This window comes from Mucor mucedo, assembly GCF_025094135.1.
Source record: "Mucor mucedo strain NRRL 3635 chromosome Unknown EV154scaffold_135, whole genome shotgun sequence".
In the NCBI taxonomy this organism is placed as follows: Eukaryota; Fungi; Mucoromycota; class Mucoromycetes; order Mucorales; family Mucoraceae; genus Mucor; species Mucor mucedo.
This window is the reverse complement of record NW_026252419.1, coordinates 64,745-92,482: the sequence shown is the minus strand read 5'-3', so window position 1 is coordinate 92,482 and position 27,738 is coordinate 64,745. Positions and strand designations below refer to the sequence as shown.

Genomic DNA, 27,738 nt, shown 5'->3' with positions numbered 1-27,738 from the left:
TCTACGAAACCTTTCCCACTGGACAGGTATTTAACAGCTTGGCATCGCTTCGTTCTGTGGTGACCTAGCAAGGCTATAACCATATTAGAGCTAACAAAGGTTTATCCATGCTGATACCATTTATGATATAAGCTTAACAATAAACGTCATAGTAAGAACTATAAGGATATTACATCACAAGTCTAATTTAGTACGTCTGATAAATACTTAAAATTTAGTTTAAAGCAAAGAGAGTTAAGAAGACTTCACATTTATTAGAACAAGACTAAAATAGTGACTATGTAATAGTCGTATGGATTTTTGGTTAATCAATGATAACTTCAAGATAGCCACTAGAGATATGAATCACAGCAGACAGTCTTTTATATAAATACTCGTATATTTCATTTATTAATTATTAAAAAAGACATCTTATAAACAGTCTCAAACTACTCCTATAGTCTTTTTATAATTTTACTTTACCTTAAAACACAACACGTTCCACTGCATTAGAGTACTTCCAAAGGAGCGTGCGTTTTTGTCGAACGACAATCAGATTAATAAATCAACAAAACAAAAAGAACAATTGTTAAATTTTTATTTTTCAGTTTGACAATGCGTATATAATAAGTCTCCCTGATTTGGTACAACAAAAGGCAGATTCTTTCTATATCAAGGAAGACAGCGAGCTGCTGAAGCGATGGTGAACATTTTGGTACACGGTACTTCAAAGTATAACAAACGTTAAAGAGACAAGAAGAAAATGAAAAAGCGAAGAAAGAAGTTTAAGAAGAGAGATGCCAAGGTTGATATGAAAAATACAACTGATAAGAAGTAGGTAACCCATTTTTTTTAAAAAAAAAATATATTTATGTAATTGTTAATCCTTTTGCTCGGAAAGACCAAATAAGTGGAAACCACTTCTGTATAAAAAATATAAATCTAAGGTTCTACTGGTAGTCTTTGGGGCAGGAATGTTTGGAAAGAACCTGGTTAAGCTGAAGGGTCTTATGTGTGGCGTGACTGGGAGTTATGTGGAGATCATTAAAAAAAAAAGCGTGAAGCTGCAGGTGAGTTGATCGCCGAATATAAAACATCCAAATTATGCATTCAATGTTATTTTGATGACCTGAAGGTGATTAAAACCCCCGGCTTCAAGGGTAGTGGAGTTCTTTGCTGTCAAAAATGTGAAAAGGTGTGTTAAAGGGATGTGAATGCTGCCAGAAATATGATAATTATCTCAAAGGCGATTTGGTCAGGCGAAGGAAGACCAGAGGCTTTTAAACCCAAAAAAAAACTAAACAGTAAGCCTAATATTTTCCCATTATCGTATCGCCGTATCAAACACGGTTTCCTTTTAATTAAGGATTAAGATCATTACAGGTAAAAAAAAAAGCAATGTTTGTCCCTTACATTTTGTCCAAAAAAGTAAACTAGCATAAAAATTAAAATTTTCAACTGGTTGTGTACTTACTACTACTACTACCACTAGCTAATATTGAAACAGTCTACCTTGACTTCTACTTAAGCACTCTTTTTTTTTGGGGGTGGACACATAAAACTCCTCTAAACTTTGTACTATTATATGATAAGCAGGCGGAATGAGGCTGTGACAAGTGTTTGACTGAGTCTGTGTTAGAAAACATCTCATGAGAAGTTTATTTGCTAGATATATTAATATCAAAAAGATTCGGGTCTAAAAAAAAACTGTGTGAACCCAGGCAACAACAAACAATGATTTATACTCGGGATGATACAAAAGTGACTCAAAAATGTGATACGACCTGTTAAAAAAAACAAGTTTTTTTGCTACTCCGGTCTTTTTTATTTTGAAATGCATATTTTTTTTTTCTTTTTCAGGTATGATTTCTCGTGTGCATCTCTCTTTGTTGAATTATAATTGGTGGTTGGGGGGTTTTTTTTTGGATGTATGTAATTTTTTTTTTTTTTTTTTTTTTTTTGACAATTAAACAAGAGAGAGAGAGAAAGGATGTTGTGTGTGGGGGGATATTGGTAGAAAAAAAGAGAAAACAGCATAAAGAAAAGAAACTCTTATTCTTCCAAAACATCATCTTCCTCTACATAATCCTCTTCATCCTCAACATAATCTTCATCGATAGTAGCTTCTTGATATTGTTGATATTCGGAGACCAAATCGTTCATATTAGACTCCGCCTCAGTGAACTCCATTTCGTCCATACCTTCACCTGTGTACCAATGCAAGAAAGCCTTTCTTCTGAACATGGCTGTGAATTGCTCATTGACACGCTTAAACAAGTCTTGAATAGCAGTACTGTTACCAATAAATGTACCAGACATCTTGAGACCAACAGGAGGAATATCACAAAGAGAAGTCTTGACACTGTTAGGAATCCATTCAACAAAGTAAGAAGAGTTCTTTTGTTGAACAGCCAACATTTGGTTCTCAACTTCCTTTGTGGAAAGACGACCACGGAAGATAGTGGCGGCAGTTAAATAACGACCATGACGAGGATCTGATGCAGCCATCATATTACGTGCATCAAACATTTGAGCTGTTAACTCTGGAACACTCAAGTTACGATATTGTTGAGATCCAAAAGCAGTGAGAGGAGCTACACCAACCATAAAGAAATGAAGACGAGGGAAGGGAACCATGTTGACACAAAGCTTACGTAAGTCAGAGTTTAATTGACCAGGGAAACGAAGACTAGTGGAGACACCGGACATGACAGCCGAGACAAGTTGGTTTAAATCACCGTAACCAGGGTTAGTTAATTTGAGAGTTCTAAAGCAAATATCATAAAGAGCTTCATTATCAATACAAAAAGTGGCATCACAATTTTCAACCAATTGATGAACGGATAATACAGCATTATAAGGTTCAACAACAGTGTCGGATACTTTAGGCGAGGGTACAACAGAGTAGGTACTCAAAATACGATCGGGGTATTCTTCACGAATCTTGGAGAGTAAAAGAGAACCCAGACCAGAACCTGTACCACCACCAAGGGAATGACAAAGTTGGAAACCTTGAAGGCAATCTGTATTCTCTGCTTCTTTACGAATGACATCCATGATAGATTCTACAAGCTCTGCTCCTTCTGTATAATATCCCTTTGCCCAGGAGTTACCAGCACCAGATTGAGCATTGATAAAGTTATCAGGGCGAAAGATTTTACCGTAAGGGCTACCACGGATTGCATCCATCGTGGCAGGTTCGAGATCCACAAGAATAGCTCTACATATTAAAGGAGGTTTTTATTTAGGAACAATTTTATATTCTGAAAAAGGGAGGATATAAAAGATTACCTTGGGACATATTTGCCTTGAGAACCTTCATTATAAAAGACATTGATACGCTCCAACTGAAGATCATTATCACCACCGTAATTACCGTTGGTATCAATACCATGTTCTTGTGAGATAGTTTCCCAGAACTTTTGACCAATCTATACAGAAAAAAAAAGTCAATAAACAAACATGTACACGTGCATAGATATATATATATATATAATCTCCCTTCTCCACTGAGGGATGTGCCCTTCTTTCAAAAAAGAGCATGAATACTAATGTTTCCAACTTACTTGGTTACCACACTGACCTATATATATATAAAGAAATTTTATGAGTTTTTACTCTAAACATTGAGCTATTTTGATATTTACTGACCAGCTTGAACGTGAATAATCTCTCTCATGGTTTAAATCTAAAAGCATAGAAATCATTCGTTGATAAATACAACCGTAACTATGCCTCCACCACCACCACCCTGTCATACCTTTTTTTAAAAAATATAAATGGTTTATAATCTAATTTTTTCGAATGAAAAAAAAGAATGAAGAAGAAGAAGAAAAATATAAGAAATTAAAAAAAAATTGAAGGTATATACAAAAAAAAAAAAAATACAAAAAAAACATGGACATCATTGGTAGACACTTCCGTGACTTGAGCGGCTTGAATTTAACATTTCTTGTTTTCAACACCCGTTTTTTTTTTTTTTTAAACATTTTATCATAAATATACACAACCCCCTTATTTTAACAACTTGTTTTCTTGATAAATACATGCAAGAATGCATTTACAAGAAACTGCATAATACATTTTCACTCAGAACACTTTTTTTTTTCAGTATCACACACACACACACACACTTCAAAAAGTCACGTGTCATTTTTTTTTTAAATGTCAGGCAGGGCAGCACAAAGCAAAACTTACCAGCTTAGGATTTTGACTTTTTTCCCCTCACACCCTCCTTTTTTTTAAATTAATATCTACACACCATGGAGTTTATGAGTGCTTTAGGTTCTCAAGAGGACGCTTATCGTCCTTCTTTATTTGAATTGGTTGCACAGGAAAAGCTGAAAGAATTATTGCAGCCTGCTGTGCAATACGCTTTAGCTGTATGTTCAGCTGCTCCCCCCTCCTTCTTTGTTTAATAATATGTACATATATACTAAAGTACTCTTTTTTTTTTATTTCTTCTAGATTTATGCTCAAAGGTATCCCCGTCTATTATTACGAGTTGTAAATAACCATGAAGAATTCTATGCTGCTTTAATGCTGCTTGTTGAACGTCATTACTTGAAAGAGTGGGGTAAAAAAAAAAAAACTAAAGAAGAGTGAATTGGAATGACTAATGATAAAAGCTCACATGGGAAAAATATTACATGTCATTCCATAGGAGGTTCATTTGCTGAAAACTTTTACGGCTTAAAGCGAGTCTCCACTCGTCATCTAGATACGGTTCAGTTCAGTGCCTCATCGCAATCATCGCCTGCGTTGACAAGGAGAGAAATAAGCATGTCGTTATTGGTGTTGGTAGGTTTACCGTATGTCAAAAGCAGACTTGACTTGTTGTACGGGAAAGTGTCGGGAGGATCTGCATCCTCTATTCTGGGAGACAATGAACAAGAGGAACTCGAGAACGAGGAACTGGCAAATGGGGATACCCCACGCATGCGAAAACTGGCTATCCGTTTCATGCGTCTCTTTAAAAGACTTTATCCAATCTTGAATTTTGTTTATCATGGTTCTAATATGGCTTATAATGTTGCTTATTTGTTTGGGAAAACAAAATATTACACACCTTGGTTGCATTTATTAGGTTTACAAGTAAAACGAATGAGCATGAATGATTATGTAAGTTACTCGTGTTATTCTGCATACATCACATCTATGTATATTAACCCTTATATGTAAAAAAGCGTGATCATTATGATAAGTCAGCGGGGACTGCATCACCTTCTTTATCCTTGTTGAAGAATCCTCTTGGTGCTGTGACAGCTGTATTTAGTAAACTGGTAGAGTTTTTAAAGGTCTTGTTGCCCATGTCCATCTTTTTCTTTAAATTCTTGGAATGGTGGTATTCCTCTGAATTCTCGAGAGGAGGAACTGGCTCAAATGAAGAAGGAACTGTAATTCCACCACCAGATAAAATCAAGGTAAATTAAAAAAAAAAGTAGGAGAGAATAGATAGAGTTTTGAACATGTCAAATAAAAACACACACATATATATATATAGCCTGATCCACGTGGTACCAAACTACCCACCACTGCAAACACTTGTCCCTTATGTCTTGTAAGTCCTATTAACAATCCAACAGCGTTACCATCAGGTTACGTGTTCTGTTACACTTGTGCATATCATTATGTCGACGAAAACAAAAGGTGCCCGGTCACTTGGATTAAAATTGACGGAGGCCCTGAAGATTTAACAAAACTTTATGCCGATGCCATGTAGATTTCCTTAATTTTTTTTTTTTAGTAATAATAATAAAACAAAATCTTTTTTTTATTTGTTTGATTTTTTTTTTTTAAGCAATAGCAGAAAGTACGATTTGAGAAATAGTAAGATCTTCACTTCTCACTGCCATTTCAAATGCAACGCCCGAGGTAGAATTAAACGTCATACGACATTTTGCCAACACCTTTTCTCCTGTCAAAAATGTACCAGCCATAATCAATGTATGAACGTTAGGATTACGTGGCAACGAAGTATCGTCAAGAGGTTGCATGCCTAATAAATCTATAATCGCAGTACATGCTGCTTGAAGACTAGGTGCCTTCTCACGATCTAAAGCCAATGTCTCTATTGCTTCTCCCTCTCCATAACTTTGGAACTCTTCCTCAAAGTTGGATACATACGTGGGTCGGATATAATCGCTGGTCAATAAATCTAAATCTTCCACTTGGTATTCGTCCTCGTATCCCTCTTCATCAGGTTCACCCGTAGTGGGATCACAGTCCTTGACGACAAATTTCAATGTGTTTGTGAATGAAGCTATAAAACCCCCCACATTAACAATGCGTCAGTACAAAAACCATAAAAAAAAAACTTTCATAAACACTCACCAATGGGGAAATCATCCACATCTTCTCTTTCATAAGCAACATAAATCTGACCAGGAACATCGTATTGTAATTTGGAAGCAGGAATCTCCAACACTTTAACTAATCCAGCCTCTTCATCATCAATTTGCATTACCATTTCAACATTTTCTAATAACTGATCATTGAGTGTGTTGAGACAGTTAAATTGGAACAAAATGTGTTTGGCAAAAGTATGTTTGACACAATTGACAGTATATTCTGTTTCACTTTCAGTGACTTCAATCTTGGGAGAACTCTTGAACAAGGCACCAAAGGCGGCCACTTGAGGAATGGCAGATAATGCCTCAGCATAGGCAGCTTGTTGATCCAAATGGCTGGTTGCTCTTCCGCTCTTATCTGCTTGAGGTGTGGCAGGTGTGGAGGAGGAAGCAGGGGTTGTAGATAACAATGTGGTGGTCAAATCTTGAGGTCTGTTACGACGACGCTCTTCATCTTCCTGTGCTTTACTGATGACAGGCACCGACCCCAAATTGAAGGCCTTCTCGTTACCCTGAAGGTTCACATAGTCCACTAATTCACGCTCGAGGATGGGAAGTGCAAAGGTAGAATCATCGACACAATAAAGTTTAGCCAATTCAGCATTTTTCATCATTTCGAGGGCCAAGGTAGCACGATCACGTACTTCATCATCCACATCGTCTTGACAACGGGTCAATAAAACGTTCACACTTTGCTTTACACCCACGTCGGGACAGTTGACACCGAATTTGGCAAGTGCACTGACAGCGGCACCACGAATAATGGAGTTTTCTAAAATCACACGGTTGTAAATATATCGAATATACTTGGTGGGTGTGGATGTCTTGGGTCCTTCAGCTCCAAGCATATGTAAAACACGCACTGAAAGTTTGGTGAATTCACAGTCTTCGATAAACTCACATAAATAAGACAAAGCTACAACGTTCCCCGTCCCATAAAATTAATTTTTTTTTACATCTCCAAAATACATTGTACAATATTTTACCTGCATCCTTGGAGTCTGAAATAAAACGGACCATATCAAAAATGGCTTCGACCACGGCTTTTTTAAACTCATAACCTCCTTCGTCACGTAAGATACTGCTTAAAAAGGTGAGCATGACAGCTTGCTTGTTGGGGAACTTCATGCAAAGTGAACGAATGGCTTCGACCACAATAACCTTGAATTCGTCCGAGATCTCGCCCATGAAACTCGAGATTTGTTTCATTAAACGGTCCACGGAGGCTTCGTTACCGGTCTTGAGTAAAGTGGTGATGGCAAATGTAGCAATACTACGGTTTTGATCCGCAACCAAATTCTCGATATCTAAATTACAGGGTGAAACGGCAGTGGGCTTGGATAAAGCAAGCGTGTTTAAAATACGGATAGAAGCAAAACGTAAAGTAGGTTTGGGAGAAGATAAGAAGAGTTGCAAAACTATAAGGGGGGCGTCAATTAACAAATATTATAAAAGTTTTGATTTTTTTTTTACCAGAGATGGCAGGATAAAGCTCTTTGGCAGAAGCGTCCTTCATTTCACAAATAGCACGAGCGGCTTCCAAGTTTACCATGTCACTCTTGTGTCTTAAATATCCTTCTAAAAGTTCATAGATACGCTTTGTGGATCTACTCCTACATAAGTTAGCCTCCACAAACAATTCGCTCATTATCATATTTTTTTTTGAATTACCCAGGCTCGTCTTCCATGACTTTACAAGCATATCGGATTAAAATACAGACAGCGGCAGGGTTTTTTAAAGTTCCACTGGCACCGCGACCAGTACCTGAAAAAGTCTGAACTAATTTAGCCACAGCCATACGATCCTGTTGACGGATAAGGTACAAGAGACCGATGGCATGATACTGAGCAATACTGCTGGTGGATTGAACTACTTGAGACTGGTTAGCAGCCTGACCGCCAAAACTAGAGATATAGCTCGATGCGACTGACGCAAGTCCGCCTGATTGTTTAGCGATGGCAGCTTCTTGCACTTCGGTTGCCCAACGACGAACAATCTCTTTGGAGGCACCAAAGAGGTGGTAAGAAGAAACAAGTGCAGCGGCAGATACAGAAGGGTTTTTATCCACAATTGATGCTTTAATGATACGTTCAATACCTTGGATCATGGAAGGCTATATTATAAAATATAAAAATATAAAAATGAGTGTTACATAAAAAAAAAGTTAGTCCTCCTCTCCCAAAGGCTTTGAAAACTTACATCGGTAATGAGACATAAGGCACGAATAGCATTGGCACGGTAAATAGTTTCTTGTTTGGACTGAATGTCCTTTATTAAAGATTGAGTCACCATGATAACATCTTGGGCAATGCCTGATAATTCCTTGATAACAAGGTACATCATTTGTCTTAAAGAGGTCTACATAGTTTTTTTAAATTAGAAAAAAAGGGGGGGGGAGGGTCAATACTACAGTGTTGTGGTATGGAAAAGGAACTTACATCCTTGGACTGGAAAAGCTTAATGACGTTGAAGAAAAGATCTGTTGCTTCTTGTGAGTTGAAGGGTTCGCCCAATGAAAGCAAATAGATAATCTTTGTGAGTAACAATCTACACTTTCGAACATTGATGGGTGAGTCGTTGAAAACACGAGCTTCTTGAAGCACAGTTGATTTGTTTATTTGAGAAAAGACATTGACGTCTCCTTTTTTAAGTGAACAGATGGTGTTTTAATAAATATTGTTATTCTTCATCTTTTTTTTCCCCTAATGTTTTTTTTTTTTTCATTACCTGAGTCTTCGTCTCTTTTGGCATAACTCATTTTTTTATATAATTTTTATTAAAGAAAGAGATATAAATATAAAAAAAAAAGGCACTTATTCAATGCAAACCCGAGAAAAGTTGATATTTTTTGAAGAAAGTTAAAAAAGGACGTGTTCAAGCAGGAAAATAATTAAATCTTTTTTTATGAACCCGCTTAATTGAAAGACACGTCGAGAAATCAGTGTAAGTGGCATTCTTTATCATTTGATTGGCTGGAATTTTTTATATTCAACGTCATTTTTTTTTTTCTTTTGGCCCCACACCTTCAAAAAAAAAACTTTTTCTCGACAATAACTCTTTTAAATTAATACAAACATGTCATTTATTGAACGATTCACGGAGTCTGTGGGCCAGTTCTTTGAAAAACACCCGAATAGTGTTCAACTCACGCTAACAGCCGTGGCAGCCTCTGCATTAACAGCCACTAGCATCATGAGTTACCAAAGTAGTCAACGTCGCTCGCGTGCAAGGTCACTCAAGGACGAACTGAAGGAAGCCGAAGAACGCCACATTATCGACTTGACTCCAGTGGGAACTGTCAATCAAGGTTCACATTACAACTTACCTCCCATCATATTTGACGATAAACTGATAGAAGAACAGTTGAGCAAAAATACGGCCTTATTGGGTGAGGAAGGAGCTCGTAAAGTAAGAGAATCGTTTGTGGTGGTAGTTGGTGCAGGTGGTGTAGGTTCTTGGGCCGCATTAATGTTGATGCGATCCGGTGTGCAACGTATTCGTATCATTGATTTCGATCAAGTCACTCTCAGTAGTCTGAACCGTCATGCAGTAGCCACTTTGGAAGATGTGGGCACTCCCAAAGTCAGATGTATCAAGAATCATTTCAAGGAAATTGCTCCTTTTGTTCAAGTGGAAGATTGCATTGATTTATTAAATGCAGATAATGTGGATGAATTATTAGGAGGAAACCCCGATTATGTAGTGGATGCCATTGATAACATCAATACCAAGATTGATTTGATCAAGTATTGTTACGATAAGAAGTTACAGGTCATCAGCTCCATGGGAGCCGGTGCAAAAGCAGATCCATCTCGTATCCAAATTGCGGACATCAGTGAGACTTTTGGTAAGTTTTTTTTTTTAATGCAAAATGACTCGTCATATTAAAAGAAAAGCCCAAATAACCAGAGGATCCACTCGCACGTGCCGTACGACGAAAACTTAAAAAGATGGGAATTCTTCATGGTGTTCCTGTTGCCTATTCAACAGAGAAACCTCATCATGTTAAGCTCTTACCATTGGGTAAGAATATTATACTATATTTCCCTTTTTTTTTTTTGCACGTGCAATATGCTAAAGATTATTATTTTGTAGAGGAGGAAAAGATTGAGGATAGAGATGAATTTTCAGCGCTGCCAGATTTCAGAGCACGTATCTTGCCTGTGTTGGGTACAATTCCTAGTATGTTTGGTATGGCGATTGCCACCTATATCATCCTGCGTTTAGCCGAATATCCTGATTTCAACCCACTCCCCATCAAATTAAGAGATGGATTATATATTCGCATGCATCGTGAATTGATGATCAGAGAGACAAAATCATTTAACGAAAAGTAAGCCCTTATATACACTGGATATTGCTTTCGATCAAAGCCTTAAAAGCTCATCTTTGTTTAACTATTAGGATCTGTCCTTTGGATGCTCGTGATGTGGGTTATATATTCGAGGAAATGTGGCATGGAAAGAGTGTGATTTCAGGCCCTGATGACAAATTAGCATTAACAAGATGGATCAAGACCGAACCCTTAAGCCATTTTAATACGATTTGTCTGACAAGAACAGAAGCAAACATACACGACAAGTTACCCGACAATACGAATCTTGAAGATTTCTATGGTCAAGAAATTTATTCGAGAATTGTGAAACGTCTTGATGATGAAAGACGTATTCAAAATGTGTGGAACAATGTATTGTAGATATATATTAAAAATAGAAGATCCATCATTTGTAGATATTAAAAAAAAAAATCTTGTTACACACACATGCACACACATACACAATTAAAAAGGAGGAGGCAATCAAAAGTGTTTAGTTATTTTCATGTCAAGTTTTGTGGATCAAAAATAATCATCACGTAACACATATAAAATTACACTTGTACACTCTTTCTCCTTTTTTCCATAAATACACACTGTATTGATTTCATTGATCCTATTTTTCTTTTTTTGGCTTTCTCTCTTTCTTTTTATCATAAAAAAAAATGGAAAAACAAGTGGACTCCCAATCCTTTGATCATAGCAAGGAAACTTTGGCTGAGGATATCATCAGCGAACATGACTCGACTCCAGTTAAATTTGTTAAAACACCAGAAGAAAAAGCGTTCGTGCGAAAATTAAATTGGACAGTATTACCAGTTATCTTTTTGATTGTATTTATTCAAGTAAGATTTCATCACGCATTTTCCTTTGAAAAACAACCAATTCGCTCTTTTTATTATATATTAGTTTTGTGACAAATCAGCTCTAAGTGTTGCTGCTGTGCTGGGCATCAAGGAAGACAATAATATCACCGGTAGTCAGTTTAGTTGGGTTGGCTCGATCTTTTATTTGGGTTACTTGATTTGCCAGGTAAATACACTTAAAAAAGATATTATATATATACACAAAAGTCAATAATCTGATGAGAATGTGTAATTACAATAGGTTCCCAACAATTATCTTATTCAAAAGTATCCTACTGGAAGATATCTCGGTTCAGTACTGATAGTATGGGGTTTTGTCATGGCTGCAACTGCTCTCTGTCACACATTTTCTCAACTCATGGCCCTGAGATTTTTGCTTGGTTTGTTTGAAGGCGTCACATATCCCTGTGTCTACATTATTCTCAATACTCTATACCGTCGTTCCGAACAGTCCTCGTGTTGGGGTTTTCTAGGTATAAGTACAGGCATGGGTACAGTCTTTGGTGTTCTGATTGCGTATGGGTTATATCACATGGACAATATTGCTGGTCTTCGTGCTTGGCGATGGTAAAATAGGAAAGAAAAATTCGCTTGTGATATAGGGACGCTAATTTATATATGTATTATAAGGGGTTACATTGTATTTGGTATTATGACGGTCCTAATTGGTATTTTGACCTTTTTCTGTCTTGTGGATAATACACATCACAAACTTTTACGTCTGACCGAAAAGGAATTGGACATTGTGGAAGAAAGAACCCGTGACAATTGTGTGGTGAGAGTAAAAGAAATCAAGTCCGAACAACGATGGGAAGCCTTGAAAGAACCTCGCCTGTATCTTATCTTTTTTATGAATTTGTTTAACTGTCTTCAAAACGGTGGTCTAGTTACATTTAGTACCATTCTGGTGGAAGGATTAGGTTTTTCTGTAAGTAATCATAACATTTCCCGCATCTTTTTATTTTTTACCCGTGCACTAAAAAAAAAGTTTTTTTAAGGCATTTAATTCAATTATCCTCCAAATTCCCAACGGCGTTGTCTCCGCAACGTTTGCTATTGGTGCAGTATGGGTAGCAAATCGTGTTCATCATACTACATTTACTGCAATAGGTACTGCAAGTATCTCTCTTGTGGGTTGTATCATCCTTTCCACTGTGCCAGGCATGCCTAAACTTGTCGGTCTTTACCTTAGTTGGGCCATGACGGGTGTGGGTTCTCTGACGCAAACACTTGTTTCGACCAATGTTTCTGGCTATACCAAGCGTAATTTTTACAACGCCGTCAATATGGTAGCTATGACTTTTGGTAACTTTATTGGCCCTCTCTTGATGATTGATAACCAAGCGCCTGGTTATTTCGGTGCCATGACCGGGTTTTCAATTGCAAATGCTGCCCTTATCGTATGTTTGATTATAAACTACATCCTGATGAAGAACGAAAATAAGCGTCGTATAGCTAATCCTCCCACTACCCCTACTGACGTGTATTTGGATCTCACAGATGCTCAGGATCGAAATATCCTTTATAAATTGTAATTACCAGTCCTTTATTTTTGCTATTTCTTTAGTAATTGCAACAAAGAAGAGTCTGTGATTTCTTATGTGCATTCCTATTATCAACTCCCATCCTAACTCTAATATTAAAAAAATTATCTCCCCCCCCCCCACCTGTCCTAGTTTGTGTTTCTCTTGGCTATTTATCATCATAAATAAACCGTGCTTGATTTTATTTTATTTTTCATACTTTAATTTGGCAATGTGTAATTTAGGTTAATGTTTGTTCTGGTTCTTGGGATATAGTTCCGGTTTTCCGCGCCATTTTACTTGTTTGTTGTTTGATTTTACAGCGTATACGTCAAGAGCTATTTGAACAATAGCATGTGCTAAAATAAACGGGCCTCGGATTATGCATCTTAATTGGGAATAATTCTCTAATTATAGTGTATAATACCATACCTTTGTTGATGTATCTGTAATATAACGTAAGAATTTGTCATCTTTTCACTTTTTGCCAATTGAAAGCTTAGATTTTTTTTATAGGTGGATATCACACAATTATATTGGTTGTACTATCTCGAAGTTCATTGGCAAAACGTCTTTAACAATGATTTACTCTGTGTTTTGAGCTGTACATAAATCTTTGTCTTGCATGAAACATGCCTGTTGTTGGTTATAGAAAAAAAATCCGAGTGATCGGCATCATCTTATTAGAGTTGAAAGGAACGTGTTAAGGATTGTTTCTATTCAAATGCTGTCTATATATATTTATGCAATTGTTAGAAAAGAGGAATTTTAACTGTAGTTGGTTTCCCGATGAAAGCACTTGAGCCAATACACCAAGAACACTTACCCCCCCCCCCCCGCGATATCGAATGGTGGTCCATAGCTCACAATAATTAAGGTACCTCTCTTTTAAACCATAGGCTCACTTGAGAAAACAACAAAAGTTTCAAGGGTAGTAACCTAAATTACTGTTTTAGGAAATGCAGAATGTCCCTGAGAATAATTCTATTGATGCAACAACATGATTTCAAAGAATGACAATTTGGAATTCCCACTCGTAGAATTTTACTTGTAGTTGTGTTCTTTTTTAGAAATTTTAACTGAAGAGAGAACATAGGACTTTTTTTTTGCCAGTGGCTTTAAATCATTCATCTTTTTATTCTTAAAAATATAAAATAGGGCGGGTATCAGGCCTTATTTGTAGAATAGCTAGATATATCTTCTCCGGTTAAATACTTGAAAATAATGTCGTCGACAACACCAACAAAGTCCCTTCTTTGTGCTGCAGTGGCGTTTCTGGGGATTGTGCTGACCACGCTTTTACGCAGTCCGGCCAACGCAACCGGCGAATACGACTCGACACCCAAGCCTGGGAAAATAAGATAATCCATGATTGAAAAACAAAATTTATCAAACGAAACTGTTTTAGGTCTGAAATCCCTAATGAAATTATCGAATCTGTTCTGGATATTGCCATATTCACTATCACTTTTGTAATAAGTCATGACTTTGAGACGGAGGTTCATGATTTCTCTCGTCGATGCGTTTTCAAGGAATTTGGAATATTCGGGGTAATTGTCCGTGATGTTATCAAACATTTCGTTGAAGGCGGGATTGCCGTAGGATGTTAAAATGGTATCATTGAGTGGTGGCTGCTTGGTTTCCAAGTAGTTACTGAGATCTATGGGTATATGTGACTTTTCGCCAACTTCCATATCACGATCTGCGAGGGCTAGGAGACTATCAAATGATCTTGCGCGTGCTAATCTTTCAGAATATTTTACATTACTAGATTCACCTTCAGATAACACGACGGCTTGAACTATGCTAATAAATGAGAGTCCAAGGAAAACAGCAACAATCTTTGCCACACGATTTAAGCGCATTTTTTTATTTATAAAAAGAAGAATAAGATAAAGTTCAATTAATTTCCGGTCTTTATAGGTTGTCAATAGGAAACTAATAAGGGTATCCTCCCAAAATAAAACTCCCGGGATACCGTCCCTTTGGTAGACGTTATTGACATTGGAATTTGATTTTTGGCAAGATTTAAATATACATTGTTCTATTATATTTGTATATTTGAGATGGGTTATATTAGACATGCTGTCATTACCATATCAAGTAATATATATAGACAGAGGACATCACATATTACAACATCAGTAGAAGTGGCACATAGTAAACAATGCTACTTTTTTTTATCATTAAAGTGCCAGTAGACTTATTGAAATTCCAACCATTATTATCGCTTGGGTATCAATCAGTTATTCTCAATTGCCGTTGCAACTCAATAATGTGACAATTATATTGCATTTTCAAGTTAAAAGACTTTTTTGAAGTCAGTATACGGAGGGAGGTTGTATTAGTCGTGTACTCGCCTCCATATTACTTTAATTTTTTTATATAATTTCTTTTCGAGATGATAATAGCCCATCTGGGCGAATAAAAACTTAAAAGTTTTAAAGTTTAATAAAGTTTTTATTTGTGTGCAAACATTGTGCTTTTTTTTTTTGGGTGGTATGAAACAAATAGGATATACTATTTTATGGAATAAATGATTACTCTTCATCGTCATCTTCGTTCCAGCTCTTTTCATCATCGTCCTCCCAGTCCTCATCGTCTTCCTCATCATCATCATCTTCATTATCCTCTTCATCATCTTCATCATCATCTTCTTCGTCATCATCATCGTTGTCCTCTTCATCATCCTCTTCTTCATCATCCTCATCGTCGTTGTCTTCTTCGGCATCTTCAGCGCTCGTATCCTTGGCAGGCTTGGTGTCTTTGGTTTCCTTGGTAGCGGCCGTGATATCAGCTACAGTGGTGGAATTAGCAGCAGGAGCATCAAGGGCATCCACAGTGGGAGTTTCTTCGGCAGGAGCACCGGCACCAGAAACAGCTTCGCCAATCTTGGCCAAGAAGATATCGTACAAGAAATCGTAATTACCATGAACAATGTCATTCAATGGAGTGACCTCAATGATATGGTCTACAATCTTATCAAAGACACCTCTGAAGATACCTCCCAAGTCAATACCAGGGGCAGCGTCTTCTCTCTTGACTAAGACTGAGTTTTGCTTGGCCATGGCTTCAGCAACGGCAGACTTGATGAAGGCCTCAGTAAAGATATGAGACTCAGCAGCTTGTTGGTGATGACGCTTCCAGTTGGCAGCAGCAGGAGTACTGACAATACCGACAGGAGCTTCGGCCATAGGTGAAGCGCTCATAAGAGCGTTGGGAGTGGGTGCAGCATTGGCGACAGCAGAGAAACCGGATAAGGCGAAAAGAGCAATAGGGATTAATTGGAGCATGGTTGGAAAAGATAGTTGTATAAACTGAATTGATTGTTTTGAAAAATGAGAAAACGATAATTGTTTCCCTTTTATATCAAAATCCCATTGTCCGTTTAAATTACATCACAGGGGAAGGGGGCCGGGTGTAAAAAAATAAGTATAAACTTCTACCAGTCCATAGCTTAAAGCCGAACATTAATTCACTACAAAAAAACCGGTCGAGAATCTAATCTTTTAATAATCGTATATCTATTATTAGTGTCTTTTACTTTATCAATATTAATAAACTTTTAGCTTTTAGATTTCTAATATGCCTATCGAATACCGAGATCCAGCACAAATTTAATTTGTGGATGCTAACTCAATCTCCCCTCCTCCCTTTTTTCAGAAAATAAAAATAAATACATTTAGATGATATCGGTACCACCGATTCGGTAAAATTATATTATGTATCACTTTTCTTTTTCTTATATATGTAGCATGGATTCACACTTGCAAGTATACATAGTTAGGTATTACTCAATGACATATCACTGACTGCCAAATGTGCAATGAAATTAGTATTTAAAATCACTCGTGCTATTATGAATTTTTTGGATATTTAGAATAAAAATAAAAATAATAAATGTGGACGCAGCTTTTAAAATTAACCATTAGGTGTAAACATTTAACTGTTTGTTATTTGTGGCATATTGTCATTTAGCATTGGTGCACTATATGTTAAAATTTTATTTTATATATATGTATATTTAGAGTATTACTTTGTAACAAACGCAGACGATATAAACTTTATCAACGCATATCAACAAAGTTATCTTTGCTCGTAGTTATGAGCCTGTACCAGACAATCTGTTTGAAGGTTAGTTTGGATTTCGATAGCATCTTCTTTATCTGAACTTGGATGTGGGTTTTCATTATTATTCAAATAATGACGGCCGTTAAAGATTACGATTTCTTCATTGTATGAGGATCTTACTGATGAGATGATAAGATCCAGAAATGTTTTAAAAATTGTGCGGGCAAGCATATCATCATTTTGGCTTGCATCGTTCAATATCTCAGCACGCACCTGAGCAAGTTCTTCCATTATACCTTCATTGTTTACATTAATTAAACTTTGTATGATGTGAACTATCTGTGTATACACAGCATCGATATTTTTTAATGCTCTATTTTGTGATAGTATTCCCGATTTAAATTTGCTGAGAAATTGAGGATTTTGGAGCGCCTCTCTAGCCGCATATTGGGAACTTTTTAGAATCAATCTTAAGTCAGTCGTCTTCTCTTCAATACCTTTGATGGGGGCAATTTGTCTAAGATTGTTTGCCATAAGATTTACATTATTTCTGGTATTCTTGATAATTCTTGCATTGTTGATATTCAGGACCTGTATAAAATTTTGTCGGGATGTATCTGGAAAAGAGCGCTTATCGTTTTTCGGCCATTGATACTCTTCATTGAAAAACTCAGGAGTGACACAGTCCGTTTCATACCCCCAGCATTCTTCATTATTAGGATATCCTTCAGCAAACCGCTTTTCTAATACAGTGGATGGTTTCACAAATTTCATCGGTAATATAGTCTCAGGCTTATTGTATTGTGTTATGACATTGTCAATCATGTAGTCCACCTCATCGAGTTGTTCTGGAGATATGCCTGGTAAGTGTTCGACAATGGATTTGACGATACTGTATCGATCCGATTCAGAAATTTCTCCGTACCGCTCTTGGGAAGTCTCAAGTAGAGTACTGAGTCCTGTAATAAGTGCTTCAAATTGGCTAGCGTCTAATCTTGATCCTGTTACTTTTGTAGAAATAACATCATTGTTGATGTGCATAGGATCCTTCTTATAATGAGGTCAGCCAATTTTCTATTACTACTACTGCAAAAATTGATCTACATACCGGAAATGACCCATGCATAGGAGTCTCGTCATATAATGTAAGTTTTGCTTTAACAGAATCAGAGCTCACGTGGACAATTGACAGGTCCTTGTCCTGAGTGGGTACAGCATGTACTAGTATAAAGATTAAGGAAAATGACACTACGAACGTAGCAAATTGTCGCATTGTAAAATGTTGCCTTCGTATTATATGAAGTGAATAGAACAAGGAAATTTTTAGTTCTGGATCATACTTTTTTTATAATCTGCTTGCAAATATGGAAACATTCCAACTTATAAGACAGCAATGTGACTTTATATGGCTTTGGTTAGTTTAGTTATATGCAAAGACAACACCCAGCAATTGAAAGCAGTAAGAAGTTTTTTTTTTTTTTTTTTTTTGTACAAATATTTATTAACAAATAGAAAATTAAGCAATATAGAAAATAATAAGAAAGGTCTTAAAGGGAGTATAATACAAATAAATATGCTTTTTCTTTTTTTTTTTACGGGATAGAAGGGGATATGTATGCAATAGATAATAGGTTATTTAATCAACCTCTTCAACGGAAGGTCCATCATCGTGGTTAGCAGGAGGGGCACCAGGGGCACCGCCAGGGAAACCGCCAGGAGCAGCACCTTCAGCACCACCGTTTTGTTGATAGAACTTCATCATGATGGGGTTGACAATTTCTTCGAGTTCCTTTTGCTTGGATTCATATTCTTCCTTGGAGGCTTCGTGAGATTCATCTAACCACTTGATGGCTTCATCAGAAGCATTCTTGACCTTTTCCTTATCTTCAGCGGGGAGAGCACCACCAACCTTTTCATCTTGAAGAGTGTTACGGAGGTTATAAGCATAAGATTCGAGACCATTTCTAGCTTGGATACGAGAAGCAGCTTCTTCATCTTCAGCCTTGTACTTTTCAGCATCGTTGACCATACGTTCAATATCTTCCTTGGAAAGACGACCCTTATCGTTGGTGATGGTAATCTTGTTGGACTTACCAGTAGTCTTATCAAGAGCAGAGACATTCAAGATACCGTTAGCATCAACATCGAAGGTAACTTCAACTTGAGGAACACCACGAGGAGCAGGAGGGATACCAGATAACTCGAACTTACCGAGAATGTTGTTATCCTTAGTACGAGCACGCTCACCTTCAAAGACTTGAATGAGAACACCGGGTTGGTTATCGGCATAAGTAGAGAAGACTTCGGACTTCTTGGTGGGGACAGTAGTGTTACGCTTGATAAGAGCAGTCATGACACCACCAGCAGTCTCAATACCGAGAGAGAGAGGAGCGACATCCAAAAGAAGGAGATCTTGGGTCTTTTCAGAGGTATCACCGGAAAGAATAGCAGCTTGAACAGCGGCACCATAGGCAACAGCTTCATCAGGGTTGATAGACTTGTTGGGGTCCTTACCGTTGAAGAAATCGGAGACCATCTTTTGGACCTTGGGGATACGAGTGGAACCACCGACAAGGACGATATCGTGGACGGAACCCTTATCAATCTTGGAATCGCGGAGAACCTTTTCGACGGGATCCATGGTGTTACGGAAGAGATCTTGGTTCAATTCCTCGAAACGAGCACGAGTCAAAGAGGTATAGAAGTCAACACCTTCGAAGAGAGAATCGATTTCGATGGTGGTTTGAGCAGCAGAAGACAAAGTACGCTTTGCACGCTCACATGCGGTACGAAGACGACGGATGGCACGAGCATTACCAGTGATGTCCTTCTTGAACTTACGCTTGAATTCTTGCATGAAGTGATCAACGAGACGGTTATCGAAATCTTCACCACCTAAATGAGTATCACCAGCAGTGGCCTTAACTTCGAAGATACCATCTTCAATGGTCAAGAGAGAAACATCGAAGGTTCCTCCACCCAAATCGAAAATCAATACATTACGCTCACCTTCGACCTTCTTATCCAAACCGTAAGCGATAGCAGCGGCAGTGGGTTCGTTGATAATACGTTGAACGTTCATACCGGAAATCAAACCAGCATCCTTGGTAGCTTGACGTTGAGAATCGTTGAAGTAAGCAGGGACGGTGATAACAGCGTTCTTGACGGTAGTTCCGAGGTAAGCTTCGGCAGTTTCCTTCATCTTGACAAGGATCATAGCAGAGATTTCTTCGGGAGTGAAGGTCTTGGCCTCACCCTTATAGTCAACTTGGATAACGGGCTTTTGATCCTTCTCGATCACCTTGAAAGGCCAGTGCTTCATATCAGCTTGAACTTCGGCATCAGCGAAACGACGACCGATCAAACGCTTGGCATCGAAGACGGTGTTGTAAGGGTTCATGGCGACTTGGTTCTTGGCGGCATCACCAATAAGACGTTCGGAGTCGGTGAAACCAACATAAGAGGGAGTGGTACGGTTACCTTGATCGTTGGCAATGATTTCAACGCGATCGTTTTGCCAGACAGCAACACAAGAGTAGGTGGTTCCCAAATCAATACCGACTAAAAAAGAAAGAAACAGTATTAATATTTTCGATCGAGAATTAACTAGTGGTCATCTAACTACTTACTAGATTTTCCTTCAGACATGTTTATATAGTTATTTATAGTGAAATAAAGTAATGAAGAAAAAAAGGGGATAAACAAATTCTGTGCCTTTTATATAAATTTCGAAATCTCTTTTAGGAAGAACTAGCAATTTCCAAGCATTTTTATTGGCTGAGATAATGAAAGTAGTAGAACTTGCGAGAAAGTAAAAGAATTAACTTGAAACTTCCCGGCTTTTTATTGGCTGCACTGAATGTATGCTAAAAAAAATAATTACGTATTTCATGTTGTACAAACCACTATTGCAAACAATGAAAACCTTTTTAGTTCATTCCAAAACAATACGCGTAAACAATTACTTTTTTATGCTTTTTTTTTTTATTTCATTTTATTATGATGTTTACAAGTACATACGTTTATACAATTTTATTGAACAATTTTTTTTTCTAAGTCTGTAAATTGTCCTACATGTGAAATGTATTGTTTGGTCTTTTCCAAATCTGGTTTACAAATGAGTTCTAAACCAGCGGAAGGATGTTGAGCCATCATATCCTCAAATGATGCGTTTTTGACAGTGCCAAATTTAGCTAATAACGCTCCGCCCAGACTAGCTCCATTCATTCCTTGTTGTCTATACACGGGTAAGCCCAGGACATTGGAAAGTAATTGAAGAATGTTAGGATTTGCTGCAGCACCACCAGAGGCCAATATACGCTTGATGCTTTTACCACCCATACGTTCTAATCTAATTCTCATCGACATAAATTGTGATTCTACAATAGCCTTCACGTTGATAGTCTTATCTTTAAATTCCTCTACGGCTTTTAAATCTTCAAATCTGTAGATTCCTTTGGCAAATGGAATAATTTCTTGCATCCAATAGTAAAAGCCAATATTTCCTTCGGTCATTGCCTCCTTGTTAACCAAGTACTCGTTGAACTCGTCCCAGCTTCCATTAGCGTAAGAATTACGAATATATTCTCGAGCTAATGATCCATTTTTATAACAAAGCATACCCATAAATCCCTCAGGGTCGGTTGGATGGGCCATAAGATGTGATTCGGTTGTAGGTTCTGCAGCACCCTTTTTAAGATATACAAGAACGGTATCAGACGTTCCGAGAGATACTACACAATCACCTTCACTCAAATTCATGGACACAAGTGTGGCGGAGTTGTCACCAGTGAAAGGCATAATGCGACAATCTAATTAGACATGTTACTACTTTTCCAAAAGTATTTATGTACTCAACTACTTACCCTCATTGAAGCCATATCTTTTTACGAGATAACCACTGATTTTTCCAAGTGCTTCACCACCTTCTACTGGTTCTTCTGCCAACTTCTCTTGTAATTCATCCCCACCGCATTGCTTCAAGAGTTTGCTATCCCATTTATGAGAGTTTATATCCATCATATTGGTACCTGAGCCTTCTGCTGCATCCATTGGCCCAAACTTTCCTAGCAAAAGACTCGATAATAATGAACTTACAAGACCAATTCGAGCAGTTTCGTCATAAGCCTTTCTATTATTATGATAGATCTAGGTATATTTCAATTCTCAGTTATTTTTGTCTATATATATATATATTATTTCACTATACCTTAGCGATTTGATTTCCTGTAAACCTTTCATATGCCTTTGATCCCGTTAATTTGGCTAAGGCCTCGGCACCACCTACAGATTTTTCTAAGGCGCGGCATTCAGTAGTTGTGCTTGCATCTTGCCAAATGGGTGATTGTTGAATAGAGAATGCATTATCCAATTGTTCGTACATGCTTTTGGCAGGATCGAGATTAGATAATTGTTCAAGACCTTCCTTGTTCCAATAAACACTGCCATGTTGCTATTAATGAATGTAAGTTAAATAGCTACATACAATGCTGGTATAAATCACTGTACCTGGCCGGCTCCTGAAATACCGCGGATAGAACCAACATATGGCGAATCCTTTAAACGTGTTAATAAAAGATCAAGAGCCTTGACCCACATTAAAGTAGGAGAGGTTACGACATTGTCGTCTACAATGGCACCGTGAACGGTTCCAAATTCAGGCAAGTCTTTATCGAAATTAATTGCTTCTTCCAAGACAATGTCGTGGTTTTCATTTATCAACGTGCATTTTAATTGTTGTGTAGACAAGTCAAGACCTAAGTAATAATTTTCTGCCATGTTGCTGATTGTGTGAATCTATTTTTTTTTACAGTTTCAACGTTATTTGAAATGAAATTCCTACTTTTTATACCATTTGGGTGATGTCAAAAATTCCGTCTTAACAACAACCCGATTGGTGAACTTTATCCATTTCGGGACAGCATAAATTCCGGATGAAAATCGGTTTTTCAATTTTGCACAAATAATCCATAGTCAAAAGTATCGTTTGCCACTGCGTTTAAGAAAGCCTACAATTAAAAAAAAATTAATATTGCTACCATTCCAATTGAGTTGAGTTTACAAGTAAAAACTAATCTAAATAACAGTTCGTCGCCTCTAGCCCTTTACAGTAGAGAGAATAGCTTTTTTTTTAAAGAAAAAAAAAAAAAAATGTAAAAATATTTTTTCCACTTTGTCAAGACAGATTCAAACCGTCCAAAAAAGGCAAAATTATGTATAATCACATTCGACTCGAAACATTTTTATATAGCCATAAGTCTCACTTCAGATTTTGACAAGAGCTATCCTAATAGTGAAGATGATTCTAAAAGCTATTTTATGCTCATCACCATTTTTATGTACTATGTAGCAGGCCAGTAAAACGACCAGCACACTCTTCTAATCATCGTATACTTATTTTTAGGACGATGTTTTTCACCTCGTTACTTTTGGTCGTAATTTTGGGTTATGATGGAAAGTTAAAAAAGGAAAAAGACAACGAATTAAGATTTATTTCACTCCTCAAAATAAAAAGAAGAAAGTAAAGATTGAAATCCTCGTCTGAAAAACATATATATTATTACATTTAATTACAAATACGGTGATCGCCACACAATAAGTTACTTTGGTGAGAAAATTTATAGCTGTCTGTCTTCATTAATCGGGTTAGATGCTAAGATCTTGTCCAATCTGCAATCACAACAATTTTTTTTGAAGCCATTGAGTCAGAAGAATCATCAAAACATCACAATTTATTATAAAGCATTGCGAGTTAATTCCAACATCATAAAAGGAATGTTTGTTTTCAGGCACAAAAAAAAAAGTGCGCGCGGTGATTGAATCTCATGCTACGCCAAAGCAAGAGTATCATAGCCGATTTCCAGCTTGGTACACCACATAAATTTGCAATAAATTTCGATTTTTTTTGACAAACTTGAAATGACGATATATCCATCAGTTTTTAATATTTTTTGGTTCTGTTTCTTTTGTAAATATTGGCCTTAATGAAATGTATTTAAATATTAAATTTAAAGACAGGCTTATAATAAAATACGTCCAAAAGAGGCAGTTGAAATTTACTTTTTTTCCAGTTACTCAAAAACGTTTTCACAAACAGTTTATAACTCCAAATTAGTTCAAAAAGACGAAAAAAAGCAAATCTCAACGGCTAAATTTTTTGGTGTCCGTATATGGGCGCCCAAATAAGGTTCAAAATCACGTGATTTGGGGTTGTAGCTCAAATGGTAGAGCGCTCGCTTAGCATGTGAGAGGCACTGGGATCGACGCCCAGCTACTCCAATCTTCTTTTTCGAAAAATCTACGAAAAATCGGACTTTAAAAGTGTGATTATATAAGTGAACCAATCAGCTAGTCCTGTTAGTGATACAATAATGATTTTTTTAACATTAACGTAAACAAAGCAATGCAAATAAAAAGTTGTAATAGTGGATTAAGAACTTTAAAAAAAGTGGAGAGACAGTTCTCGGGCACAGAAAATTGAGAATGCTTGTAGCTTTTTCATTCTTTAAAGAAATATAAATGGAAGTACTTATAGTCATATAAAGTGGGTCAAACTATTGACTAGTTTGTGTGGACTTGATGTTGATGACTGTAATTATTTATCAATTCAATCAATATATTATTTGAAGAGAAAGCCATTTTTGTATATCTAGTAACCCTGAGTTGTATCAATGTATATATTATTAAAGCTGTTGTAAAATTGCTACCTCTTCCTACTGGCAAAAGAAGTGAGCACCTTGCTATAATGTAGGAACCCGAATATATCAATATGTTATGACTAAATCTTAGCAAAAAAACAGATCCTGGTTTATCAGATAAAAGAAATACAAATAAATTTATAGTAAAGAAAATATATGAAATGTACGCTAGAATAAGGTTGACGGATGATTTTGCATCACTCTTGAACAAGGTCGCTTGCTTTGTATGGAGAAACATAATTTTTAAGTAAAACTAAAGTGATACTGTTAGAACTTGAATACTACTTCATTTGAACGAAAAAATATGAATTTAAAAACCGTTATGTTGGTTTATAAGAAAAAACCAGGGATATCTAAGGGAACTAAATTGTTCTAAAGAAAATACTGAACGCATTATTAGACCATGATAATAGATAATAACCATGACTTTAAATTTATCAATACCATACTGAATATATAAATTTAAGTCAAAGGGATTAACAATTGTCAAAAAATATGATATGACGAAAGTAATATTTATGCTCGGGATCTATAAATATTCTATAAATTAAGTCCAGGACTATTCGATTGTATTATTGCTTTTCGCAGAATAAATATTTGCTCGCTACAGGGATGATGTGCTCGGTAGACAAATTAAAAGGCATAATGAGAACAAGCGGGGTAATCCGAGATTCATAGTTAACTTTTATATTACAATTTATCCTTGATGTGATGCGATAATAATTTTATTGTTGTCTCTGTGATATCCTCAACATCGCTACAACGGGCGGAATATTCGTCTTATTTTGTGAAGAACCGAGAGACATTGCAGTCTGCCCTTTTCTTAAATAAATTACTTTTACCAAGATTGTCACATTACACTAAAAACATTGTTAATATCAAACTTTTTATCAATGAAGTAACAATTAATCCTAGCGGGTAAAATCAGACATAAAACAAAAATATTTCTTCATTAGAAGAATATGATTGGTTTAAAAAAAAACTTTATATAATCACACTTTTAAAGTCCGATTTTTCGTAGATTTTTCGAAAAAGAAAGTTGGAGTAGCTGGGCGTCGATCCCAGTGCCTCTCACATGCTAAGCGAGCGCTCTACCATTTGAGCTACAACCCCAAATCACGTGATTTTGAACCTTATTTGGGCGCCCATATACGGACACCAAAAAATTTAGCCGTTGAGATTTGCTTTTTTTCGTCTTTTTGAACTAATTTGGAGTTATAAACTGTTTGTGAAAACGTTTTTGAGTAACTGGAAAAAAAGTAAATTTCAATTGCCTTTTTTGGACGTATTTTATTATTACCCTATCTTTAATTTTAATATTTAAATACATTTCATTAAGGCCAATATTTACAAAAGAAACAGAACCAAAAAATATTAAAAACTGATGGATATATCGTCATTTCAAGTTTGCCAAAAAAATCGAAATTTATTGCAAATTTATGTGGTGTACCAAGCTGGAAATCGGCTATGATACTCTTGCTTTGGCGTAGCATGAGATTCAATCACCGCGCGCACTTTTTTTATTTTATTTTTTGTTGTGCTTGAAACAAACATCCCTTTTGTAACGTTTAAATTAACTCGCAATGCTTTATATTTGATTCAATAATGTCTGAAGTTAGACGTGGTGTTTTACTTTTCGTTCAAATATTACCTGATTAAACTTAAATGCTTTACATACGGATCAAATAAGTTTTGAATGAACTCCCAATGCTTTAAAATCTGCTTCCTGCAATGGTCAAGGTTAAACGAGTTTGCTTGAATTCCTTTAAAGTTCTGATCTGAAATCATAAAACTTAAGCGTAATTTTATGTGTTTATGGCTACAGCTTTTTTTAAGACGAAATTGGAACAAGAGTGTGATTATATGAAATTTATCTTCATTTGATTTGTTTGTTTGGTCTTCAGTTTATATATGTGTACCAAAGATGCGTGATAGAGCAAGGAAAGGTACACACTTAAGTTTGCTTAAAAATCAGGAGAATGATGGCGTTGATTTCCAACAATTGCTCACTTATAGTTAAATGCATCAACTCATCCAAAATTGAGAACAAACACATAGAAACTGATCATATACGAAGAAGTGGAAAATGTAAAAATAGTAACTAATTACATAAAATTGAGTTTATTTGTAAATTTAGAAATGTTTTGCTTTTAGAAATGACCACAGCCAGTAATTGGATTTTGCTCTTTAGAACAACAGGCGCCCATATTTAATGATAAGAATATTATATTGTTTTAGTAAAATAAGAAATTTTTTTTTTTAAAAAAAAAACTTATTTCTTTTATAAAAGATCACCTGTTTTTGTCTCTTTGTTTTTCTCTATATAAATTTATTTTTTAAGGCCCAAACGACGTTCTTTATTTCGGGTCACCTTAAACGTGTGGCAGCAAAATATAGATGATCTATTTTATATTATTTCCTCAGTTTCTTTGATCAGGTTCAGCTTGTATAAAAAAAAAAGCTGCTGTTGTCTATGATTCAACAATCAACAATGAACTCGGTTCTTTCTTTTCGCTCTTCAATCATTAGATTGTAAGATAAAGAAATTATTTGATTTATGAAAATGAACACTCAAATTAATAGATAATGAAAATGTAATTAAAATTTTCAAATCTAATAGAAAATGTATTGACTGAAGTCAGTTTAATACTCGCAACCATGAAGAGCATATTTTAAAAAATTAAAATCTTTGAAAGGCGAAACCCAGAACAAGACAATGTAACTTTTTTGCGTAGATAATACAAACTGATCAAATATGAAAATAGAAAAATATCAACACGATATATAATGCTAGTGCTTTTAAATCTTTTATTTATAAGGATATCAAAGCAAATAAAATGTAAGGCGACTTATGTAAGGACGCGCCGGAGAAAAACTGCTGGAAAATATGTAACACATTAAGATAATGTGATGCAACAGTACCTGTTTTTAAAAAA

At 36.2% G+C, this 27,738-nt stretch overlaps 10 protein-coding genes and 2 non-coding genes across 12 annotated transcripts; 4 read left to right on the top strand and 8 right to left on the bottom strand.

Moving 5' to 3' along the window:
• Positions 1-1,927: 1,927 nt before the first annotated feature.
• EV154DRAFT_524960 (tubulin beta-3 chain) lies at positions 1,928-3,911 on the bottom strand. Its single transcript, XM_051603231.1, has 5 exons — positions 3,740-3,911; positions 3,631-3,667; positions 3,546-3,562; positions 3,271-3,410; positions 1,928-3,199 (listed from the first exon to the last, which is right to left on the bottom strand). The coding sequence occupies exons 2-5, from the start codon at positions 3,656-3,658 to the stop codon at positions 2,032-2,034; spliced, it is 1,353 nt and encodes a 450-aa protein (XP_051452786.1). The 5' UTR covers positions 3,659-3,667; positions 3,740-3,911; the 3' UTR covers positions 1,928-2,031.
• Positions 3,912-4,184: 273 nt separating this feature from the next.
• EV154DRAFT_524956 (Pex12 amino terminal region-domain-containing protein) lies at positions 4,185-5,737 on the top strand. The gene is made up of 5 exons (XM_051603230.1): positions 4,185-4,361; positions 4,447-4,555; positions 4,643-5,100; positions 5,166-5,402; positions 5,483-5,737. Exons 1-5 carry the CDS (start codon positions 4,242-4,244, stop codon positions 5,699-5,701), a joined length of 1,143 nt encoding a protein of 380 aa, XP_051452785.1. The 5' UTR covers positions 4,185-4,241; the 3' UTR covers positions 5,702-5,737.
• EV154DRAFT_606449 (adaptin N terminal region-domain-containing protein) lies at positions 5,724-9,200 on the bottom strand. The gene is made up of 8 exons (XM_051607542.1): positions 9,058-9,200; positions 8,769-8,971; positions 8,530-8,688; positions 8,001-8,443; positions 7,803-7,936; positions 7,316-7,747; positions 6,313-7,245; positions 5,724-6,241 (listed from the first exon to the last, which is right to left on the bottom strand). The coding sequence occupies exons 1-8, from the start codon at positions 9,086-9,088 to the stop codon at positions 5,775-5,777; spliced, it is 2,802 nt and encodes a 933-aa protein (XP_051452784.1). The 5' UTR covers positions 9,089-9,200; the 3' UTR covers positions 5,724-5,774.
• Positions 9,201-9,360: 160 nt separating this feature from the next.
• Positions 9,361-11,278, top strand: EV154DRAFT_451041 (uncharacterized protein). The gene is made up of 4 exons (XM_051597232.1): positions 9,361-10,177; positions 10,240-10,353; positions 10,426-10,663; positions 10,735-11,278. Exons 1-4 carry the CDS (start codon positions 9,406-9,408, stop codon positions 11,024-11,026), a joined length of 1,416 nt encoding a protein of 471 aa, XP_051452783.1. The 5' UTR covers positions 9,361-9,405; the 3' UTR covers positions 11,027-11,278.
• On the top strand, positions 11,279-13,253 carry EV154DRAFT_524952 (major facilitator superfamily domain-containing protein). The gene is made up of 5 exons (XM_051603229.1): positions 11,279-11,490; positions 11,555-11,677; positions 11,753-12,078; positions 12,142-12,439; positions 12,510-13,253. Exons 1-5 carry the CDS (start codon positions 11,311-11,313, stop codon positions 13,044-13,046), a joined length of 1,464 nt encoding a protein of 487 aa, XP_051452782.1. The 5' UTR covers positions 11,279-11,310; the 3' UTR covers positions 13,047-13,253.
• Positions 13,254-14,200: 947 nt separating this feature from the next.
• Positions 14,201-14,899, bottom strand: EV154DRAFT_568844 (uncharacterized protein; the record flags this gene model as incomplete). Its single annotated transcript, XM_051606097.1, has 1 exon — positions 14,201-14,899. The coding sequence occupies one exon, from the start codon at positions 14,897-14,899 to the stop codon at positions 14,201-14,203; it is 699 nt and encodes a 232-aa protein (XP_051452781.1).
• Positions 14,900-15,574: 675 nt separating this feature from the next.
• EV154DRAFT_576414 (uncharacterized protein) lies at positions 15,575-16,327 on the bottom strand (the record flags this gene model as incomplete). The annotated part of the gene is made up of 1 exon (XM_051606488.1): positions 15,575-16,327. One exon carries the CDS (start codon positions 16,325-16,327, stop codon positions 15,575-15,577), a length of 753 nt encoding a protein of 250 aa, XP_051452780.1.
• A 793-nt stretch (positions 16,328-17,120) lies between these two features.
• On the bottom strand, positions 17,121-18,553 carry EV154DRAFT_576412 (uncharacterized protein; the record flags this gene model as incomplete). The annotated part of the gene is made up of 2 exons (XM_051606487.1): positions 18,214-18,553; positions 17,121-18,155 (listed from the first exon to the last, which is right to left on the bottom strand). Exons 1-2 carry the CDS (start codon positions 18,376-18,378, stop codon positions 17,121-17,123), a joined length of 1,200 nt encoding a protein of 399 aa, XP_051452779.1. The 5' UTR covers positions 18,379-18,553.
• Positions 18,554-18,593: 40 nt separating this feature from the next.
• Positions 18,594-20,889, bottom strand: EV154DRAFT_451036 (70 kDa heat shock protein 3). The gene is made up of 2 exons (XM_051597231.1): positions 20,735-20,889; positions 18,594-20,666 (listed from the first exon to the last, which is right to left on the bottom strand). The coding sequence occupies exons 1-2, from the start codon at positions 20,751-20,753 to the stop codon at positions 18,742-18,744; spliced, it is 1,944 nt and encodes a 647-aa protein (XP_051452778.1). The 5' UTR covers positions 20,754-20,889; the 3' UTR covers positions 18,594-18,741.
• Positions 20,890-21,096: 207 nt separating this feature from the next.
• EV154DRAFT_606444 (uncharacterized protein) lies at positions 21,097-22,920 on the bottom strand. The gene is made up of 4 exons (XM_051607541.1): positions 22,614-22,920; positions 22,315-22,557; positions 21,971-22,253; positions 21,097-21,916 (listed from the first exon to the last, which is right to left on the bottom strand). The coding sequence occupies exons 1-4, from the start codon at positions 22,881-22,883 to the stop codon at positions 21,138-21,140; spliced, it is 1,575 nt and encodes a 524-aa protein (XP_051452777.1). The 5' UTR covers positions 22,884-22,920; the 3' UTR covers positions 21,097-21,137.
• A 1,390-nt stretch (positions 22,921-24,310) lies between these two features.
• On the top strand, positions 24,311-24,383 carry EV154DRAFT_t120. The gene has a single exon. It is a non-coding gene; the product is annotated as a tRNA-Ala (tRNA).
• Positions 24,384-25,842: 1,459 nt separating this feature from the next.
• EV154DRAFT_t119 lies at positions 25,843-25,915 on the bottom strand. Its single transcript has one exon. It is a non-coding gene; the product is annotated as a tRNA-Ala (tRNA).
• Between the last annotated feature and the right edge of the window lie 1,823 nt (positions 25,916-27,738).